Here is a 19,438-nt window from a genome sequence, read left to right as displayed (position 1 = left end):
TCTAAATGCATCTGGTATATGGGGTGATGCTTGGATGCTGTGCAGTGGAGCAGGACCAGGAGAGTAATGGGACTGAAAAGGATCAGGATGACATGGGAGAGGCAGCTCAGCAGGCCATTCTGCTTCAGGGATATCTTGAAGAAGGTATGTTTAAAGAGGGAGGGTGACACCACTGGCTATCTGGGCGTTTCGTCTAAAATGTCTGAAGCTACTGCTGATAGTGAGACATTGATCTGGCCCAAGACTGCTATGAGAAGGTGTCCAAGGCATCAAGAATATTTTGCCAGAGACACAAATCAGAAGGTCTCGCAATTTTGCATGGTGACAAAGAAGATCCCACATCATGGGCTGCCCTAGGTAAGGACAGTAATGCTTTCTGACAGATGAAAACCATGAGCTTCTGAAGGGGAGTGGGTGGATAACAATGGTAAAAGGCTTAGGCATAGCCATAAGTAGAAGGGTGGCCTTGATCATTAGCACTAGGGGCTTTAGTGGATGGGACACCGAGCCTCTGTCAAAACAGAAGTCAAGTCATAGTATAACCCTGAATAAAAGGGCATGAAAACAGGTGACTGGTGAACAGGGGTTGCAGGTAACAGAGCAAAAGATAATAGGGCTGCAGTCGAGCTTTGAGGAGGGCGGCCCAAACTGATAGCACAAGGCCTACTATAACCATGAGAAAATGATCACCTATTGGACCGTTTGGGAACCCTGCTTCAGCAGGCAGCAGTTGGCAGGAAAGTGTCTGTATACAGCACTGTATACAGCACTGACCAATGCATCTCAGCACCCTAAGAGACAGGGGGGAGTCAGAGCACTCAAGTGTGCAAAATGATTCAGCACTAGTTGCTTATATACAGAGCAGTGGTGGCCCGTCTCTTCCTGCTGGGTTTAAATGCGTGTTGCAAGCTCATTCTTCACAAGCTCATTTTGGCCACCAGGAATTTTCCCATGATGTCTGTAATAATAATAATAATAATTTTTAAAAACCATATCTCAATTAAATGACTGGGCAGAAATAAAAAACAACACCTATAGCACAGAATCAACTATAGAATCACAACATTACATGCTACAAATGGCATCAGTCAGCCTGAGAAATACATTTTTGATGGCTACTACACCTAGTTCCTCCAAAGCGTTAGAACAGTCTGTGCAGAGAATAGCTAGCTAGTAGCTACATTGCAATTAGTTCATCATAACTGTGGTTTTTGATTATGGTTATGTGGGCACTGCATGTAACATTACTGTACAAAATCTGGTTTAGTCCGTATACATGAGTAATGCAAGCCATAGACCTATTAGCTAAGGTAGGATTACCTAACTCAAATAACATTGCCCCTAGTTGAGTCATTTAAATTTAAACTCCATAGTAGAAAATAAAAATTATATTGACCAGTGGAGAGAGTCCTTTTCTGCTTCGGCACCTAGTTTTACATAAAATTATACTATGTGTTACTGTCTATGTGTTATACTATAATAACACATAATTATACTATGTGTTACTCTGTTATTGTCTTTAAAGAACTGTTACATGGATTGTTGATGTAGTATAATCTCCTGTACAGGAAGTGTTTTTCCTGAATGCAACATTGTGTTACATTGACTGCTATGTTACACTGTAAAAAGTATGATTTGACGAAAGTATTTTACTTGGGCATATGCTATCAAATGCATAGGAGTGTATTCGTTAGGATATGCCTTTCACCTTTAAGCGTTTTGGTGCACCCATTTTACCTCAGGCTGAACCTGGTTATAAGGAGATAAGTTCAAACAGCTGTGGTAGAGTAGTAACTCAAAATGTTTTAGAGCAAGTCTACTTCTTAAGGCAGTTGGCAAACCTTGATTTGGCGCATCACTGCTGTTACAGAATGAGGTCCATAAAAATGTAAACAAACTCATACAGACACATGAATTGTTCAGTTTTTTCCAGTTAGGACATAGATGACTGTCAGAAAATTTAGAAAGTTGAGTTTCACTAACGTCTATTTGACAGCAACTAATTTTCTGTTCATCTGTAGAGTCAAAGTGGCTCTAAAGTCTCGGCAGTTGGTGACATCATTCCCACTTGCTATGCTGCTCCAGTCACCCTCCTCGTTACTTGCTGCTGTGACTGAATCTCTCTCCCACTGATTTCTCTTACTGTTGATCTCTTGAGGCAAGGTCTATTGATCAAACAGTGACACTGTGGCGCTGAAGCTCTGGAGAGAGACTGGACTGGAGCCAGCATCCAGAGCCCATGTACACTATGTGGGTGTGGGTTGCCAAATCACCACCAGGAGCTGACATGGAAACCTTGCACTCAGTCCAAGTTGGAGGTGGCGGAGTAGGAATAGATTTTCTTTGCTGCCCAACTTGCAAGGTATCATCAGGGTTCTGCTAACAAGAATTGGAAACACTCTATAATACCCTGTCCCAGCAGGAAGATGATGGGTCCATCTTAGCTCTCCTAGCAACCTTGTGACTTTGCTTTGCCTCTTGTACCCATCTCTAAGCCTCCAAAACACCTGCGAGCCCAGCAACAGTAGCAAGGGTCTCCAGACAAGGTCCAGACAAGATCCAGAATTGGCCAAGCCATCCAACCCAGCCGAACCAAACCCAGCCCCAGAGAAAACCATGGCTCTCGAGAGCATAGCACAGTGCAAAAGGATTCAGACCTTTAGCTTGTCTGGCCCACTTGGGGACTTCAGCCAGGTGCAGGTCTTTGGGAGACCTCACTGCTATTGGGCAAAATGCTCCGGCAAACCATTCTGAGATAAGAGTGAAAAGGAGGACAGAGATAAAAGAGTTGAGACAAAAAGAGAGTGATCTTAAATTTACTAGAAATTAAAATCTTTACTGGCAAAATGGACAAGTGCAGTGAAACAGAGAAGATAAAAATAACAAGGACTCAACTTTGTACAAAGACACCAGACAGGCAATAAGGTGGTGTATTTGAATACAGTCACTAGTACAGTTCAGGAAGAAGGTGGTTAGTTCAGGCCAATGATTCAGAATGATTCATAACTTGTACATTTACAGCATTTAGCAGATACTCTTAAACTTACATATTTATCAGTATGACAATACATACCCTGCCTGGGAATCAAAACAATGACCTAGGAATTACTAGCAATATAATATAATTCCCCATCCCTGATGCATATGCAAATTCATCTACAACATTATTATATGAAATTTCTTACTTTATTAAAGTCCTAGGTCAACCAATTTCCTTTACTTGTCAGCCCATTTGACTTCTTTGATTTGTTGAGCACCTGAGGCAGCCTCTTCAGCTGTCCCATTAGCTGAAATACAGACAAACTCAACCATTCTGTTGATCAAACTGGCTCATATAACATGCTAAACAACTGACCTGTGTGCATTGATTCTGTGCGTATGGACAAGTTTTTTGTCTTGCTCCTAGCTTTTTTTCCCACATGTAGATGTTCAGAGGGTGACGGTGATACTCCAGTGATTGATTAGTAATGGAGGGGAGTCCAGGACTAGACATGCTCACAGACGCCTTAAGTTCAGAGGAGAGGAGAGGAGAGTTCATGCCTCATGAACACTTCAACTTTCTTACAAAACCAGTTCCCAGATGATCAAATGCAACATCAGCAAAAGGAATTTGTAAAACCATACTAATGGGTTAGACATTTTTATTCTTTTATTTGATTGGTTTTATTCAGGAATGAACCCATCTCATAAGTTTCATTATTCATGAGAAAATCTCATTTCTCTTCTCCAGCAGAAGAGAAATTTTCAGCAGACTGTAACGGTGAGCAATAAGGAGGCGGACGCATGTGCGGAGAAGAGCGAGATTTATTAGGGTCAAATCCAGAGTAGTAGTCGTTAGAGTAGTACAGGGTCATAGAGCCAACACGGAGAGTACGAGCATACATGATAACAAAGAAACAAATAAAGGCACACGAAGGCAAACGGGAAGCTGGCTATAACAGAAGCTAGGAGAAACACAAAGGCACAGAGTACAAACTTATATACATATACAGGTTTTCAAAAACATCAATCCATCCAATGAACAGCCAAGACACAGGCCACAAGACAGGGTTTAAATACATTATCTTAACAAGATTAGAAATGGGGAACAGGTGTGGAAAACAAGGGGCAGAGAAAACGAAACTACGAAATGGAAACAAAACAACACACAAGACAGGAAAACCATGGAACACGGAAGTGAGGAGGGACCAACCGTGACACAGACCAGTAGAAGATGTTCCCCATTACCATCTATCGAAATGGTATCTATGGAAAGACATATTAGATATATAGGAAATATATAATATCCGAGGCACCTTTCATAAAGATTTGAGTTCCTACCCAATTGACAGTGAAGCCAGTGTAAGCAGCAGGGGCAGAATGTGCCTGGGTTTGCTGATGTCTGTGAGAAATGGCACTTGGTAGTTGTATAGCTGGTTATTATGGGACAGTTGTAGCTCAGTGGATAAGCTACTTCATTTGTAAATGGAAGGTTGCCAATTCAATCCCCACCACTGCCAAAGATACCACTGTTGGGACCCTGAGCAAGGCCCTCAATGGCTCGAGTTGTACTCAGTAATGACTGTAAGTCGTTTTGGATAAAAAGTGTCAGGTAAATGCTATATTTATCATTAGATTAATTCATTATTAAACTCCATTTTGGCTGTAGCCCTGATGATCTTTCACAAACAAATATTAGATATTGAAAATTATATTGCCATATTGAAAATGTTAATTCTGATATCATAAACAAGGCAAAATAATTGAAGTCACACTAAGATACTTTGGTTCAGCTTTTCTAAGTCTCAGTGAGAGCGTGTGTGAATGTGTGTTGGGTGGGGAGGACCTTATTAACAGCCTTGGCAAAGGAAGGCTGCAGCATGTAACATCTTTATGAGATATATATTGAACTGGAACTGAATAGGATCGATTTGTAGTGCCCAAAAAGATTTCCTTTAAGACCATTAGTTCTGCATTTCACCAGCTGCTCCCACATGATGAAATGATGACTGTTCAATTATGCTAATGTTTATTTAGTTGTTTCTTTAATGATGAGTGTCATTTGTGTGCTTCTGTGTTGCTGGAAGATCAAATTACAAAGCACATTTGGCGTGGGGGCCAACGGGACACAAGTGTTCATATAACTGAACTCATTATCAAGTTGCTTATATATGATTGTATGAGAAGTGTCTGCTTGATTAGTAATTTGCAGTAAAGTGTGGATATGCCACTCTTGGTGGTGACTCTGGTACTTGTCTTGCACACCAGGGCTGAAGAGAGGTGTTGGTTTCTCATAAGTGGATTTGATGGATTTACCAAGATTGCCTTTGAGAGTGTCACACTCACATACGAATAGCCTACATGCACACTCATAACATTGTGTGCTGCACAGAGAAATCTAAATTAAATTACATTTTGAATCAGTGATGAGATGCAGTGATAACTTGTTACACCTTCCATTTTTATATGCTATCTTCATAAATGCTTTTCAAGTTGTGGAATAACATGTCTGCTTTGCTTTAGTGCTTGAGTTGCTGTGAAAGATGTGAAAAAGTGCAGTAAAGTACTTGTAAAACAAAGGATTTGTGGATAGCCATATTGTACAACAATGTATTTCAGATGTTCTTGGTGACGTGCTACGAAAGTATCTTTGACAAAAATTCTGGCAGGGTCATTCTAGGGTTAAGAGAGACACCGTGGGAATTAACTCTTTCCTATGCCCAGCTAGTTAAATCGAGTGCGCTTATATAGCATATCCCGTTGGGTCCACCTTAAGAGCTCAGTTAGGCAGCGTTTTGCAGGGCGAGCAGGGGGAGGCCCTCACAGACACATGCCTAGCACTTTAAGGCGGACTGGAGGAAATAAAGCTTCGCTTAAAGGTACATGCACTCATAAATTGGGTAAACAATCGGTATTATGAATTGCATTCAGAGTTGTAATAAGATTTGACAAGTTTGTGAAGATAAAACAATATGTTGGTAGGTATCTGTATGTGCCCATCCATTATTTACTTGGGCATTGAAAAAATAGGAAAAGAGAGCTGTTATTTTTTTTTAGGTAAGAGGAAATAGCTGCTCTTTTATAAGTAAAAGTTGCTTGTGTTATGTTTGGTAACCAGCTATGTACTTAATACAGCTGGCAACGCGGACCACTATACAGTAATGTGGAAGAAATGGTAATCCAGACAAATCACTGTGTTAGACACAATGTGATTACTAATTTCGTCAAATTATTCTGAACTACTGTTTAATTTAGCGGATTTCGCTAATTTGACCGATAACAGAATAAGTCATGCTGTTGAGGTTTTTTTTTTTGCGGCGTAGCATCCATTACCAAGCACACGCAGTGCGCGCACCCGACAGGTTTGTGTATGGATTTGAGTCCGCGTTCATGGAGTTGGCGATGTGCTTGTGGAGGAAGTGTAGCCTGAAGAGGGAGCTGCGCATCCGTCCCCGCCTGCACTGAAGCGGCGCTATCCGAATACGACAGCCCGCGGTCTTGCACTGTCACAGAAGGCCTATTTCCGTCAGCTTACCGCTCTTTAAAAAAATTGTTAAAATATTGTTCCTTTTGCCAATCGAGCGACCGAAGAAGCAGGTTTCTGCGTTTTCTAACACGGTAGGGCGTTATGCACCCGGTCACTCTGGACGAGAAGCTTTAAAAGTGCAAATAATTTCGAGATGTCTATCCGTAGTCAGAAATGCACTAAGCACACGTCAGATCGTTTATCGGTATTGTTTGCAGAACCTAAATAGAGGAATAAATAGCTTGTGCTCATTTATAACTACACATCACTCAGAGGAGACGGGTTACATGCGCACAGTAAGAATTAACTTGGGCTTTGGTGGGGTTTTATTTTTTGAACAGCGTGTTTTGGCGGAAATTGGTTTTGGTTTTATTTAAGGTAGCATGGGAAGATGCACGGCCAGGCTAGCTAGCTGGTCAGCTATCTAACATTAGCTAGACATTAGCTATCTATGCGCAGTCATTGATATCACTTATGCGTTTTAAAACGATCCAGTCGCCAGATTTGAATAATATCAACGCTGGGTATTTGCTCGCATTACGCCTTTCGGCAGTAATAGCGGCTTTTGATGAGTTTTTAACCATGACTTGGCCAGCTAGCCAGCTAGCCTCTAAGCTAACAGTTTCGATAGCATTGTAACGCTGCTCCACGGAGCTCAGGCACTCAGCGAGTGACGGCACTAAGAAAAAGTCACTGTGTGCCGTCGACTTCGGCCTTGTGTCTGAATTATTTGACTATGGTTTTATGTATTTGTTTATTAAAAATTTTTTTAAATGCAGTTAGATGGGTCGAATTTGGAAATGTCATCATGTGACGGGAAGGTCGAGAACCCTCCAGTTTGGTTCAAATGGTTCAAAGTGCGGCGCGCTTAGATGCGCCTGCTGTATTTGCTTTCATTACAGCTAGAGCTCCTCTTCACCAAACACACTGTTCCAGCTAGCTGTCTGTTCCTGTTTATTTTCTGTAATAAAACGGTTTAGGGTCTTGTTTGTCACAGTGTACACGAGGGTGTGCGTTTCTACTTTGACGGTGTAGCGAGTCAAATATTTAATTACCGCTCGTTTAAATGATTATATATTTTTTAATATTTCGCAGTGAATCGTGCATGGTGAAATATGGTGAGGGCCCAGGGTGACTGAGAGGTGGGCAAATTCTCAGCGAAACTGGCAGTTGCTTCATGTTCTCATTTAATGAAAAGCCATTAAATCATCCATGTGACCAGAGGCGAGCAAGTAGTGTGTATTTGAAAGAATACATGGAAGGATTGCTTAGTATGCCTTTCAAGTTCCTTACCATGTCAGCTGTTGCATTCAGTCAGCAGTATTTTCTTCTGGAAAGCACATGTCAGTGATGGTCATAACTGATGGATATTTCTCTCTCTCCCTCTCTTACCAAAGCTTCAGTTAGTGCAAGGTGGATTGTCTTGTCATGAATGAGCAGATCGAAGGTGGTGCGATCTCGTTTGACGAGTATGTGCGGCAGAAGGCACGCACCGTCCCTCAGCATCGCATGAAGGAGTTTCTGGAATCGCTGGCCACTAAAGGCCCCGAAGTTCTGCAGGAGTTCAGCCAGCAGACCAGTGGCACCACCACTACCATGGTCTACCAGCAGGGGGCCAACTGCATCTATACTGACAGCACAGAGGTGGCAGGATCCTTGCTGGAGCTGGCCTGCCCAGTAAGACACAGAACTGCCTTAAATTCTAGTTTTAGGTGTTTGGTATCCAAAAGCTTTCAATCTGCTGTATGACTGTCTTATTTTTTTTTTTTTATGATTTCTTTTGTTGTACCAGAGTGAACATCTACCAGCAGATGATTTAATGTGATGGATAAATCTGTTGTGTGATAAAAGCTGATTCCTTTTTTACCCATAAAGGATGATTTTGAAGTTGGTGCAAAGGTGGAACCTGGGTGCAGAGAAAGTGGACTAGTGGAATGTGTGTTTGTACAGGTGCAGGTGACGTCTGCGCAGATCTCTCCACAGCTGGCTGCCGCCGTGCAGCAGGCATCTGAACAGCAGATCCAAGTCCAGGTCAGAATCCCCCTCTCTTCTCCTCCCCTCCCCTCCCCTCCCCTCCCCTTGGACCTCCCTATGTCCAGGGCGGAAGTGGTCTCAGTCCTTCCTGTCGCTTCCCCAGGTGCAGATCCAAGGTGAGGAGGGCCAGACCGTCGGCCAGGTGCTGCAAGTGGCCTCTCCTACCCAGCAGCAGCTCCAGGGGGTCACGACCACGCAGCTGGTGCAGCAGGGAGAGTTAACCGAGGAACAGCACCAACAGGTATCCGCACCCAAATGTGCAGTGCCCTGGTGTGTGCCAGCAGCAAAAGGCCATAAACGTGTGTGTGTGTGTGTGTGTGTGTGTGTGTATATATAATATGCATCTGTTTCAACTGGCACCTTTAGCTATGCGCCATTGGAGAGTTTAAAACAAAAAAAAATGCCATATATATGATGTGCTGGTACATTTTGTATGTATACTGTTTTGGCCTATTTTATTATTTGTGATCTGTAGACAGGATGTAATTTTTGAAGGCTTCTTGTTGAAGAAATTCCTGTAATAATGACACTTGCTAATTGGCCTAGGTGATCATGACCGGTGATGATCAGCAGTGTGTTATTAGGTGCTGCCTCACACCCAGTTGGATGTGAAGGGTGCTGCAATTTCACTTCTTAACCAAATACTACCCCTTGCGTTCATGTAAATTTGCTCTCTTGACTGTGAAATTCTTGGGCTTGCTTGTATTATTATTATTATTATTATTATTATTTTTTTTTTTTTTTTTTTTTTTGGGGGGGGGGGGGGGGGGTCATTTATTATAAATAAGCCATAAGCAGGATTTGTATAAAGTTTAAAATGCCTTATTGCTCTTCCTGCTACCTTTTTGACACGGTCTGGCAATTGTGTGTGTGTGTGTGTGTGTGTGTGTGTCAGATCCAGGCGCAGCTGGTGGCGGCTGTTGCGGGCGGTCAGCAGATCCAGATCCAGACAGTGGAGGCGCTGTCTCCCCCGCCACAGCAGGGCTCCCCACGTGAGGGGGGCGAGCGTCGGCCAGGGGCCTCGGCAGGTGTGCTGCAACCAGTGAAGAAGCGCAAGGTGGACGTGCCCACCGTGGTGTCCTACTCGCTGCCGCAAGGCCAGCAGCTGGCCACCGTGCTGGCCATCCCTCAGGGCCAACAGCAGGGCTACCTGTCTCTCCGACCCGACCTGCTGACAGTGGACAGCGCACACCTGTACAGCGCCACGGGCACCATCACAGGCCCCGCCGGTGAGACCTGGACCATCCCCGTGTACTCGGCCCCTCAGCAGCAGGGAGTGGCCCACATCGCCATCCCACAGGAGGCGTACGGCGCCGTGCAGGTGCAGGCGTCGCCCACCCCACAGGACAAGGACAAGGACAAGCTGGGGGCGGTTGCCGTGCCGACGGCAGGTGTGACCACGCAGGAGGAGGTGGTGCACTCGTTGTTCCCAGCGCAGTTCATGAACGGGAACATCCACATCCCCGTGGCGGTGCAGACTGTGGGTGGGGCCTACTCCGGCACCCCCCAGGCCCTGCATATATGGGACCCACAACAGCAACAGCACGGCCAGGAGGTTGAGGCTCAGGAACAACAGCTCCACCTACAGGTGAGTCGTTGCTGCATGGATGCTCATGGGGGGGAGACATTCTTATGTGCTGGAAGACAGACAAGACTTTATAACAAATCATTTTAGACTAGTTCTATTTGTCATCGCATCGTGAAATAGTACACCTGAAAAGGGCAGGTGGCATTTTCGAATTGAGAGAAGAAGGAAAAAAAAGGGTGACGCATGGAGTTATGAAATTTTGTTATACCAATGATATGGACCAGGATAAAGTTCAATCTTTCATTAAAAAGTTTACGTTTTCCCTCAAAAAGGCTGATATGGTTGCTTGTACATTGTTATGAGAATGCTCTAGTTTTGTGTAATGATGCCCTGACTGACCTTTGACCTCCTTTGCTTTCTCCTCCCATGCAGACAGAGGCGGAGCCACAGGGCGAAGCCCCGCCTGAGCTCCTCCTCCCCAACACGCTAAAGCCAGAGGAAGGCCTGGAGACCTGGAGGCTTTGGGTGCAGCGCAAAAACGTCGAGCTCGACAAGAGCGAGCAGAACAAGCTAGCGCCGATCGGCCGTGAGTGAATATTCAGACAGGCCGTTTCTGCTTCCGATTCCAATCATTCTCCGTCGCGTCATGCTCTCTGTTCCCCTGAAAGCGGATCGTTTGAAATGCATTCGCACTTGCGTGTGTGTTTTGGAGCTGTTATTACTGTTGGGATTTCTCTCTCTCACTGACCACCTTCCTGCAGGCCGGCAACCACTGCGTTTCAGAGAGGACCTGGTCTCCAGCTCGGTGGGCGAGCTCAATGTGGCCTTGGCCCTCATGACCCAGGAGGCTCGAGGTTTAGAGGGGGAGCTATTTGAACCAGACGCACTCTATTACGTCTTCTTATGCATACAGAAAGTACGCTGTCCTACCCTCCACAATTATTCTCTAATAGTCTCTAACCGCTTATTCAGAATTTATTCTATATTACTGTAGTGGCAGAGAGAGTTCAACATAAAGCTACTGGACTAGTAATCAGGAATTTGCTGGTTCAAGCCCCACCTTAGTCATCACTGTTGGGCCACTTAGCAAGGCCCTTAAATCTCAATTGCTCAAAGTTATACTTGGTCACAGAAGTCGCTTTGGATAACACCATCTGCTAAATGCCATAAATGTATTGTCACTTTTTTACTCGGGTATGACCTTTCAGTTCCAACTTTTTTGTTGTTGCTTGGCCTGTAGTATATGTTCGAGAACGGCAGGGTGGACGACATTTTTTCGGACCAGTACTACAGCCGCTTCTCGCAGTGTCTGCACAAAATTCTTGAGGAGTGGCGGCCTAGTGTCCACCCGCTGGGTAAGAACCCCACGGGCAGCATGGGTGTGCCCAGAGACATGCTGTTTCTGCCTGATGAGCTCATTGGTGGTTTTGGTCTGTGTTTTGTTTGGTTTTTTAATACATGTCTGCTTGGAAGAATGTCTCATCAGGCTATTATTCTGAGTGGGGTTTTTATATATGTATGTGGTCATCGGTTGGTAAAATAAATATAAATAAATAAATAAAATAATATTTATTTATTGCCTTTCATGCCAGGTTATATTATCCCCAGTCACGTGACAGAAGAGATGTTGTGGGAGTGTAAACAGCTAGGAGCACATTCCCCCTCTACTCTACTCACAACTCTAATGTACTTCAATACCAAGTGAGTCCTTGGTCCAGATTTACACAGTATTAGTTTATCTTCCACATTAGTGTTTCCTGTTGAGTCCTTGTTTAACGACTGGAAGTGAGTTTTAGACGGAGGCTAAAGGTGGATATCTGTCCCCTAGGTACTTCCACCTGACCACGGTTGAGCAGCACATGAAAGTGGCCTTCTCCAAAGTGCTCCGGCACACCAAGAAGAACCCGGCTAACCCAAAAGACAAGAGCACCAGCATCCGCTACCTGAAGGGCGTAGGGTCCCATCACGTCGGTCAGAAAGGTGAGCGAAAAGATGTGCACTTTACACCCATCCCCTCCCACATTGTTCAGTGTGTCAGAAGACTTGACCAAATAAGCTCACTGTGGGTTCTTGGTGCTGTAGTGACGGATGACATGTACGTGGAGCAGGCAGAGGATCCAGAGAATCCACTACGCTGCCCCATCAAACTCTACGACTTTTACCTCTTCAAATGGTGAGCGCATCATTATTCAGCCTCTCTGGGGCTCCCTTATGTTCTGGTTTTTGATCTCTTGACCGTGCCGATTTTGGACAGAATCTAAGTATTTTCTTGGGTGGTGGTGCAACAGATTTTTAGCCGGTATAAGACTGCTTGGAAACAACGGGACTTATGCAAGAATAAATTTTGTATTCTTATCTTAAATTTCTTTCTTTTTTTTAAAATTGTACTATTCAGTATTGCTCATATGTTTAAGGTTTTTCACTCCATGTAAAAACAGCTTAGTTTAAGAATGTGGGTTTGTTAGAATTGTTAATCATTTTGTGATGCCCCAAAAACACTTTCTGACGTCACGCCCTGTTTATCTGGAAATGTCATTAAACAGAAAAGGAAAAGAGACTTGTTAAAACATGCAACCTTTTGGTTTTCACATCATCAGTAACATCATTAGTGGGATTTGGAGCATATAAAGAAAAGGAACAGTAAAACATTTGAGTTGTTCACCGTCAGAGACTTAAGATTAACTTTGGAAAGACTTTTAAAAATCCTAAGTACCATGGTACATGACTCAACGGGAGGCACTTGAGGGGAAGACGGCATGAGTAACGCTACAGTATCAGGCAGTGAAGCATTGCGTCTGGTAGTGGATTTTAAACTCAGCGTAATTCATCACTCTGGGCAGTGTGGTTATGTCAGACCTTAGCAAATTGGATAAATGGCTGTTGGCCAAAATACATGTTGAACACATTTAAATGATCAAGTTAAGTTTTTGTATTCACACAGATTTCAAGGTAATGAAAGCTTGTTTAAAGAATTCGTTAGTCCATGTAGATTTTGTCGGTTAGCTCCAAATTCCTCTAATGTTATGTTTTTCATTTATTGATGTGTGAAAACCAAAAAGTTTTTTTTTTTTATGCTTGGATGTCGTCTTCCCCCCCCCCCCCACCTTTTAACACTCAGATAAACATGGCAGGAGGTCAGAAGGCATTTTTGGGGCATCAGATAAGATGATTAACAAACCTACGCTCTTGTATGTGATGTGCAACAGGAATGACCACTCAAAAGAAAATTGTTGATTGTGGCAAGTTTTCTTAAATCGCTCATTCGATCACTCCATTTAGTACAAGTGGTTCTTGTACAAGGCCCAGTAAGAGGTTCATTGTAATTTGGACACAGATCAGACTAAATGTCCTTTATCAGGTTGGACATTTAAACATGCTGTCTGTATGATGCATTGTTATGGTTCAATTTAGAAGTGAAAAAATGTCATGTGATTTCCTATTTATTTATTTATTTGTAATTGTCATTGTTGCTCTTGGCTTGGTTTCGATAACCGCATATCCATGTCTTCTTGTTTTCCATCTTCCTCTACCTCCCATCACCATTCAGCCCTCAGACAGCCAAAGGCCGGAACGACACATATTACCTGACACCGGAGCCCGTTGTGGCTCCGAACAGCCCCATCTGGTACTCCACCCAGCCAATCACGTGCGAGCAGCTGGAACACATGCTTACGCGCATCATGGTAGTGCGGGAGATCCAGGAAATCATCTCCATCGCGCAGGCCAGCATTCAGTGAGGAAGGTCGATGAAGAAGGGGAGGGGGAGGGGGAGGGGTTGGGGGGGGGGCAGAGAAAAGGAAGGGGCAGAGTCTGTTCTCCACCTCAGAGGTTCTCTGTCCCTGCAGCTTCTTTGCAGCTCACTCTGAGGAGCGCAACTTATGTGGCCATCGCCAGGTCTCCTCGCACTCCTTAAACCCATACGCTGGAGCGGCACACCAGTGGTGGCACGAGTCGGCCACACTAGATTCCGTCTATTGGTGTCTGCGTAAAAAAAAAAAAAAAAATTACGTTTCGAGAAATGGTTCATGCACAGCCCAGGCCTGACATGAACGGCTGGCTCTCAATAGGCACAAAGTGAATTCGGCCTTCTGCTACTAAGGGTAATGACCCCTACCAAACACGACAGACTTCCTGGGGTATTAATACATTATAAGCTCCAGTAATATATTATCTAGGTGGGTCTCCCCATCACCCCACAATTTTTAAAAAAAATTTCTCCCTCCATCTTGTGGCCCATTTTAAATTAATGTGTAGTTCCCAAATAATTGTAATTTCAAAGGTAACAGCAACATAAGTCCTGATGATAAACAGTTAATTCAGAAATATAGAAGAGCCAGATTTGCTTGAACTTTCTTTGGCCTTCAGCCAATAGCGGAGGCCATTCGTCTGCAGCAGGTGTATTGCCTCCTCATGTTGCCTTGACCGGCACCGCAGTGAAATCACAAAGATAACTGCAAACCGAGATCATTACTAATTCAACAGCCTTTCCTCGTTTCTCTCGTTTCGGGAGGCAGACCCCATCTCCCCGGCCTCCTGTGACACACCGCCCTTGGGACGAATGCAAGGCATCGGTAACAGACCGGACTGGACTTGCAAGCCTTTTTTATTTTAATAAAGACGTGATTGACACTGTTCACATGGCCACTGGCGCTATGTGACCTAACATGATTTCTCTTCTTTTACTCTCGCTCTGTCATGTACATAAGCTCTGTTACACGCTCAATCTTACCTCGCTCGTTTTCTCATCTTCCCAAGTTCTTTTGCCGTTGTAACAGATGGGGGGGGGGGGGGGGGGAGCAGGTAATACGTGGGGCGGTCGCATGAGTGCGCAGACCTGACTTCCTATAATGCCTTCGTTTAACTTCCCTCTTGACCCTCTCCGCTCTCGGTCTCGACAGGGACACGGTCAACACACTTTGAGGAGTGTACCCTACCTGGAAAGACTTTTCTGATCTTCATTTGTTTTGGGTTTTTTTTTTGGTTTGTTTTTATTTTTTTTATATATATGCATCTATGGTAATCTGATATGTATTGATTATAGTGGTGCTGGAGACAGAAAGTGCAGCCTGTGTTTTCAAACATGCCTTTTGTACAGTGACATCCCTATAACTCTGTGTTGTCTTCATTTATGCATTTAGTTTTACATTTATGTAAGGAAGTAATATTGTCTTTAAAAATCGAAGGCAGTTATTCAATAGGATAAATGCCTGAAAGAAATTTTGCATTTAATTAAACCACACAAACTAATACACACAAGTCAAACTTGAGTCTTGAAACACACTGGACCCCATTACAGAGCAGCTCAGAGCCGAACGACATTATTACAATACACTTGGTAAAATTAGCACTTTAACTCCAAGCTATTTGATCTGTTGTTTAATCTTGCCCGTTTGGGAGACCAAGTTCATTATATAGCTGTACACAGGCAGAGGAGGAGCTTTTTGGACCCATCCACCTCTGCCTGAGGTTTATAATCATGTTCTGGAGATGACATTCGTCTCCCATGGCTTCTCAGGCAACGGGATCTGTAGCTTTTTCAGAGTCATGGTGAAGTATTTGGGAAGTGGGCAGGACACAGTGACGTCGTGGCGACCTTTGACCACTGGTAGGGTGATCTGTCGGACGTGGAGGTGGAGAGGGAGGTGTCGGGTTTTGCTCTGCTCCAAACCAAGTCTCCGCAGTACGCCTTCCGGCAACTTCTGCAGGATGGAACATGAGACAGGCGCACGCACGCTTGTTCCTCAAGCAGGACGACGAAGAGTCTTAAGCAAACCCTACACTTGATGACATGCCCAAAGAGCTGCATTGTGCTAAGGCCATTGTAGTTTGGCTTTCTCAGAAGAGGCCTTAACCTAAACTTGAGTGTGCTGCCACAGATCTCAGGACACCTTAAGGGGATGCATACTATAATACTTGTTGGAAACAGGCCAGAGTGTAATGCTAGTTGCATATTAATATGGTTACTCTTGGATAAAATTGTATTTTATTATAATATTCTTCTCCCTATTTTGCAATGACATCCCACACATTCATGTGATGCATGTTTTTGGTATATTTTGGAGTTGTATGTGCTAAAGATGCTGGGTAAACAGGCTTCACAGAAACAAAGGTACCCCTGCTCCCTTAAGTCTCTCTCAGTCATGAATGAATAGCCAAGAACCTCAGCTGAACCTTTTGCAGGTTTGATGACTGCTTGAAATCAGTCTTAAATGTCTGAGGTTTGGTTGCAGTCACATACCTGCGGAGCCAGCTTGTTCCAGTGGGAATACTTATGATCTCCCAGCAGGGGGCAGGCTAGACCCAACGCCATGTGGACCCGCAGTTGGTGTTTCACTCCTAAAACGAAGTACAAGATATTCCAAAACATTTTTCAACAATCTTAAAAGGTTCACCCTTATTAGCCCCATCATAATAGTGTTTAATTAAAACCATGTCATTGGTTTTTGACCAACAACCCCATTTGTGCCTTTCTGATTAAGTGTCAAGTACACAGTAATTCATTCGTTATTGGGATGAAGGGCTAACTCCTAGATCAGAAGTCATATTTTGAAAGAATTGGATCTGTGTCTTTTGGCCCACTTGTATAGATTAAGGTCATAATACTTTGAGTCGAACATGCTGGAACACTACACCAAAAGGCCAAGTGGACAGGACTCACCCCTACAAAGCACGCGATATGTGCGCTGTGGTCTCAGAATATCAGAATAGGAACAGTGGTCCAGTTTTAGCTGTGAATCTTAGAGTAAACAGGAGATGTCATCTCCCACTCTGGAATTATCTTGGCCCAGTACCTGTGAGTGGCTGGAGCTCGACCAGGCTGCAGCCAGAACTGCTGTCCAGGACTCTGTATTGTGTGACGGCGCTGTGGGCCTGCCGATGAGCCCTGACTTTCTTCAGCCCGTCTCCCTCCTCTGTCACTCTGTACAGGGGACTTAGTCCCATCTGGGGTGAAATTATCAATATGCATTTACTCCAGAGGAGAGTATGAAGAAGGTCTGTTCCCTATTAAAAATCAATCATCTCCACACAAAACAACAAACAACGGCAAACTAGCCAAATGTAAACATTTGTTTTCTGATGGCAGTTTGGTCTAGTGTTGGTCATGGACCGTGGAAGATTCTCTTTGGTAAATCACCTGGACCACAAATAAATGAGTGAACCCTTGTCATAAATACAACTAATTGTTCGCTCACCTTGTAGTGATGCTGAGATCCTGCCACTTCCTTCTCAATGATGGGGATGTCGATCACTCCCTCAGAAGGAACAGGCACACCAACAGTTACTACCCTGTAGATCAAGAGACAATAATACAATATTTTACTAAACGTTTGACAACTTCCAAGTTGATTAATAGTAATCTTTGAACAAAGCACAAATTTTAACAAAGAATCTTCCTTTATACCTTGCTAGTCTTAATGTGTATATTGACCTCCCAGATAAATCATTTTAGTAATAATACTAATTATTAGAATGATTACAAAATAACTTCATTTCATAATTACTTACATATATTTGCTCTCCATTTGATGCGACTTTATAAGGTTTCGTACATGTTCTGCAGTCTCTTCTGTCCTGGCTAAGAGCAGGACTCCTGTGGTATCTTTCTCCACACTGTAACAAGTGTGCAGCTGAGACCCTGCCTGCATACCATCAATGATCTTAGCCAGCACTGGAAGGCTTCCTGTAATGCTGTTCCTGATACCTCTATTACCTGTGGGAATGTTTCATTTTAGCAAACTGTTACTGATGCCATGTTCCAGTTAATCTTATGAGTGTAATGCTATCGTGGTTACAATGAATGGGTAATATAATTATCATAAAAAAGTATTTCCTTTATCCAGACAACATAATTTTATTCATTAATATTGTTTTTCAGTAGAATATTAAAAGTGCAGTTATTGCATTGCCAAGTTCTTACTGTAAACAGGTACTCCATATGGCTTATTTATGGCAATTAGGTGTCGGTCTTGGTATAAGATACTTTTATAAAGTACTTTGGCAAAAACATTTGGATGGATAGATTGTAGCTTCTGAGAGAACTGCCTGAGTTCTGCAACTCTTCTCTGTAAAGGAGACACCGGAACCTTTAGAGGGAGAAAGAAAAGTAGACGGATGATATATTTGGTGGGACAGGAAATAACAGACGACAAACTAGAAGGGTTTTAAATTAATTTAACCTGCCTTGTATGTGGTTTCGGTCTCTGTTTCACGCCGAAGCTTTGCCGCGATGTCGGCAGCCTTCAGTCCTGGTTTTCTGCTGGGAATAGTCCGTTTCTCTGTAATCGTGGCGAATCCTTTCCCAAAAACCAAATAACCTCGTGGCGCGTCATAACGTGTTAGTCTTTTCGCCACGGCACCGTGATGAAAACCTCGACTGATCAAGTCACGATTTATCCACACATCTAATAACTTTATTGTGCCCATTTTACATGTCTGATTCAAGAACAAAACAAGAACAACAAACGAATCCACATGCTACCTGGGCTTGAGTGAAAATGCAAAACGTATGGTAGGTTTTCAAAATAAAAGCCTCTGAACGCGTAGTACATTTGAATTGGGGCGCTTTGATGAAGACAATGGGAATTGGAATGTCAATGATGTGCAGAATTCCTTCTGTCATTCTCGAGGCAATGTATCTGGTATCAACTGTCACTAAGATAATAGACTATTGCTTTGCTGCTTGGCAGGTTTTTAACTCTGTGTCATTTGTGTGAGAGAAATCCGTACCTAAGCCGTGTTAAATAATGGAGAGCACTTGGCCTAGAACTCACTAGAGAGTGAATTATACATGGTCATCACCAGTAACCATACAAATACACACTCCTCTCTCTCTCTCTCTCTCTCTCTCTCTCTCTCTCTCTCTCTCTCTCTCTCTCTCTCTCTCTCGCTCCGACACACACATCACAAAGCACAAGTATATTCTTAGTACAGTAATCATAATAGCAATGATGATGATGATGATGATAACAGCCCTAATGCCTTTATTTGTGTGGTCTCACCCTTTAGAAATACAACTGAAATGATGAATGCCAACAGAGATAAGGACTAAAAGCTTGTTCCCACACAGAAATACTTGATAAATGTCGGCCTTTGTGACAATTACAGCAAAACGGAGTTAAAACGTCTCTAAATTCAGACGAATCGCCCCAATTAGTTAATTATTTATTTTTCATTTACACCCGTAATTAATTTTATGTTAATTCTCTAGTTCCTCCTAGAATGTCAGTTATCTTATTAAAACTGTTAAGCGATAGATTTGCAGCAGTACCACTACTACAGATACTTTGAGTTATAGCCCAGTGCTACGAAAACATGACCATGCATACTCACAGAGCCATAGTAATTATAAAAACGGAACCCACGTATAGGTC

At 43.4% G+C, this 19,438-nt stretch overlaps 2 protein-coding genes across 6 annotated transcripts; one reads left to right on the top strand and one right to left on the bottom strand.

Annotated features, from left to right (window-relative positions):
* Window positions 1-5,935: 5,935 nt before the first annotated feature.
* On the top strand, window positions 5,936-15,176 carry qrich1 (glutamine-rich 1). Of its 4 annotated transcripts, none has more exons than XM_081705608.1 (12): window positions 5,936-5,957; window positions 7,903-8,182; window positions 8,381-8,536; window positions 8,643-8,780; window positions 9,435-10,127; window positions 10,500-10,653; window positions 10,829-10,983; window positions 11,308-11,422; window positions 11,660-11,768; window positions 11,896-12,047; window positions 12,150-12,240; window positions 13,615-15,176. In XM_081705608.1, the coding sequence occupies exons 2-12, from the start codon at window positions 7,934-7,936 to the stop codon at window positions 13,802-13,804; spliced, it is 2,202 nt and encodes a 733-aa protein (XP_081561734.1). In that variant the 5' UTR covers window positions 5,936-5,957; window positions 7,903-7,933; the 3' UTR covers window positions 13,805-15,176. The 4 variants fall into 4 exon arrangements, with proteins under 4 accessions (XP_081561734.1, XP_081561731.1, XP_035376558.1 ...); XM_081705605.1 differs by lacking the exon at window positions 5,936-5,957 and adding an exon at window positions 6,342-6,597; XM_035520665.2 differs by lacking the exon at window positions 5,936-5,957 and adding an exon at window positions 6,343-6,597 and having other exon boundaries at window positions 8,456-8,536.
* On the bottom strand, window positions 13,916-18,569 carry rpusd4 (RNA pseudouridine synthase D4). 2 transcript variants are annotated; one of them, XM_026996426.3, is made up of 7 exons: window positions 18,249-18,569; window positions 17,986-18,151; window positions 17,574-17,778; window positions 17,261-17,354; window positions 16,859-17,009; window positions 16,306-16,403; window positions 13,916-14,048 (listed from the first exon to the last, which is right to left on the bottom strand). In XM_026996426.3, exons 1-7 carry the CDS (start codon window positions 18,489-18,491, stop codon window positions 14,028-14,030), a joined length of 978 nt encoding a protein of 325 aa, XP_026852227.2. In that variant the 5' UTR covers window positions 18,492-18,569; the 3' UTR covers window positions 13,916-14,027. The 2 variants fall into 2 exon arrangements, with proteins under 2 accessions (XP_026852227.2, XP_026852226.2); XM_026996425.3 differs by lacking the exon at window positions 13,916-14,048 and adding an exon at window positions 15,276-15,766.
* Window positions 18,570-19,438: the final 869 nt, after the last annotated feature.

The sequence above is a fragment of the Electrophorus electricus genome, chromosome 22 (genome assembly GCF_041902795.1).
Source record: "Electrophorus electricus isolate QZ-2024a chromosome 22, ASM4190279v1, whole genome shotgun sequence".
Lineage (NCBI taxonomy): Eukaryota > Metazoa > Chordata > Actinopteri > Gymnotiformes > Gymnotidae > Electrophorus > Electrophorus electricus.
This window is presented reverse-complemented; position numbering and strand designations above follow the sequence as displayed.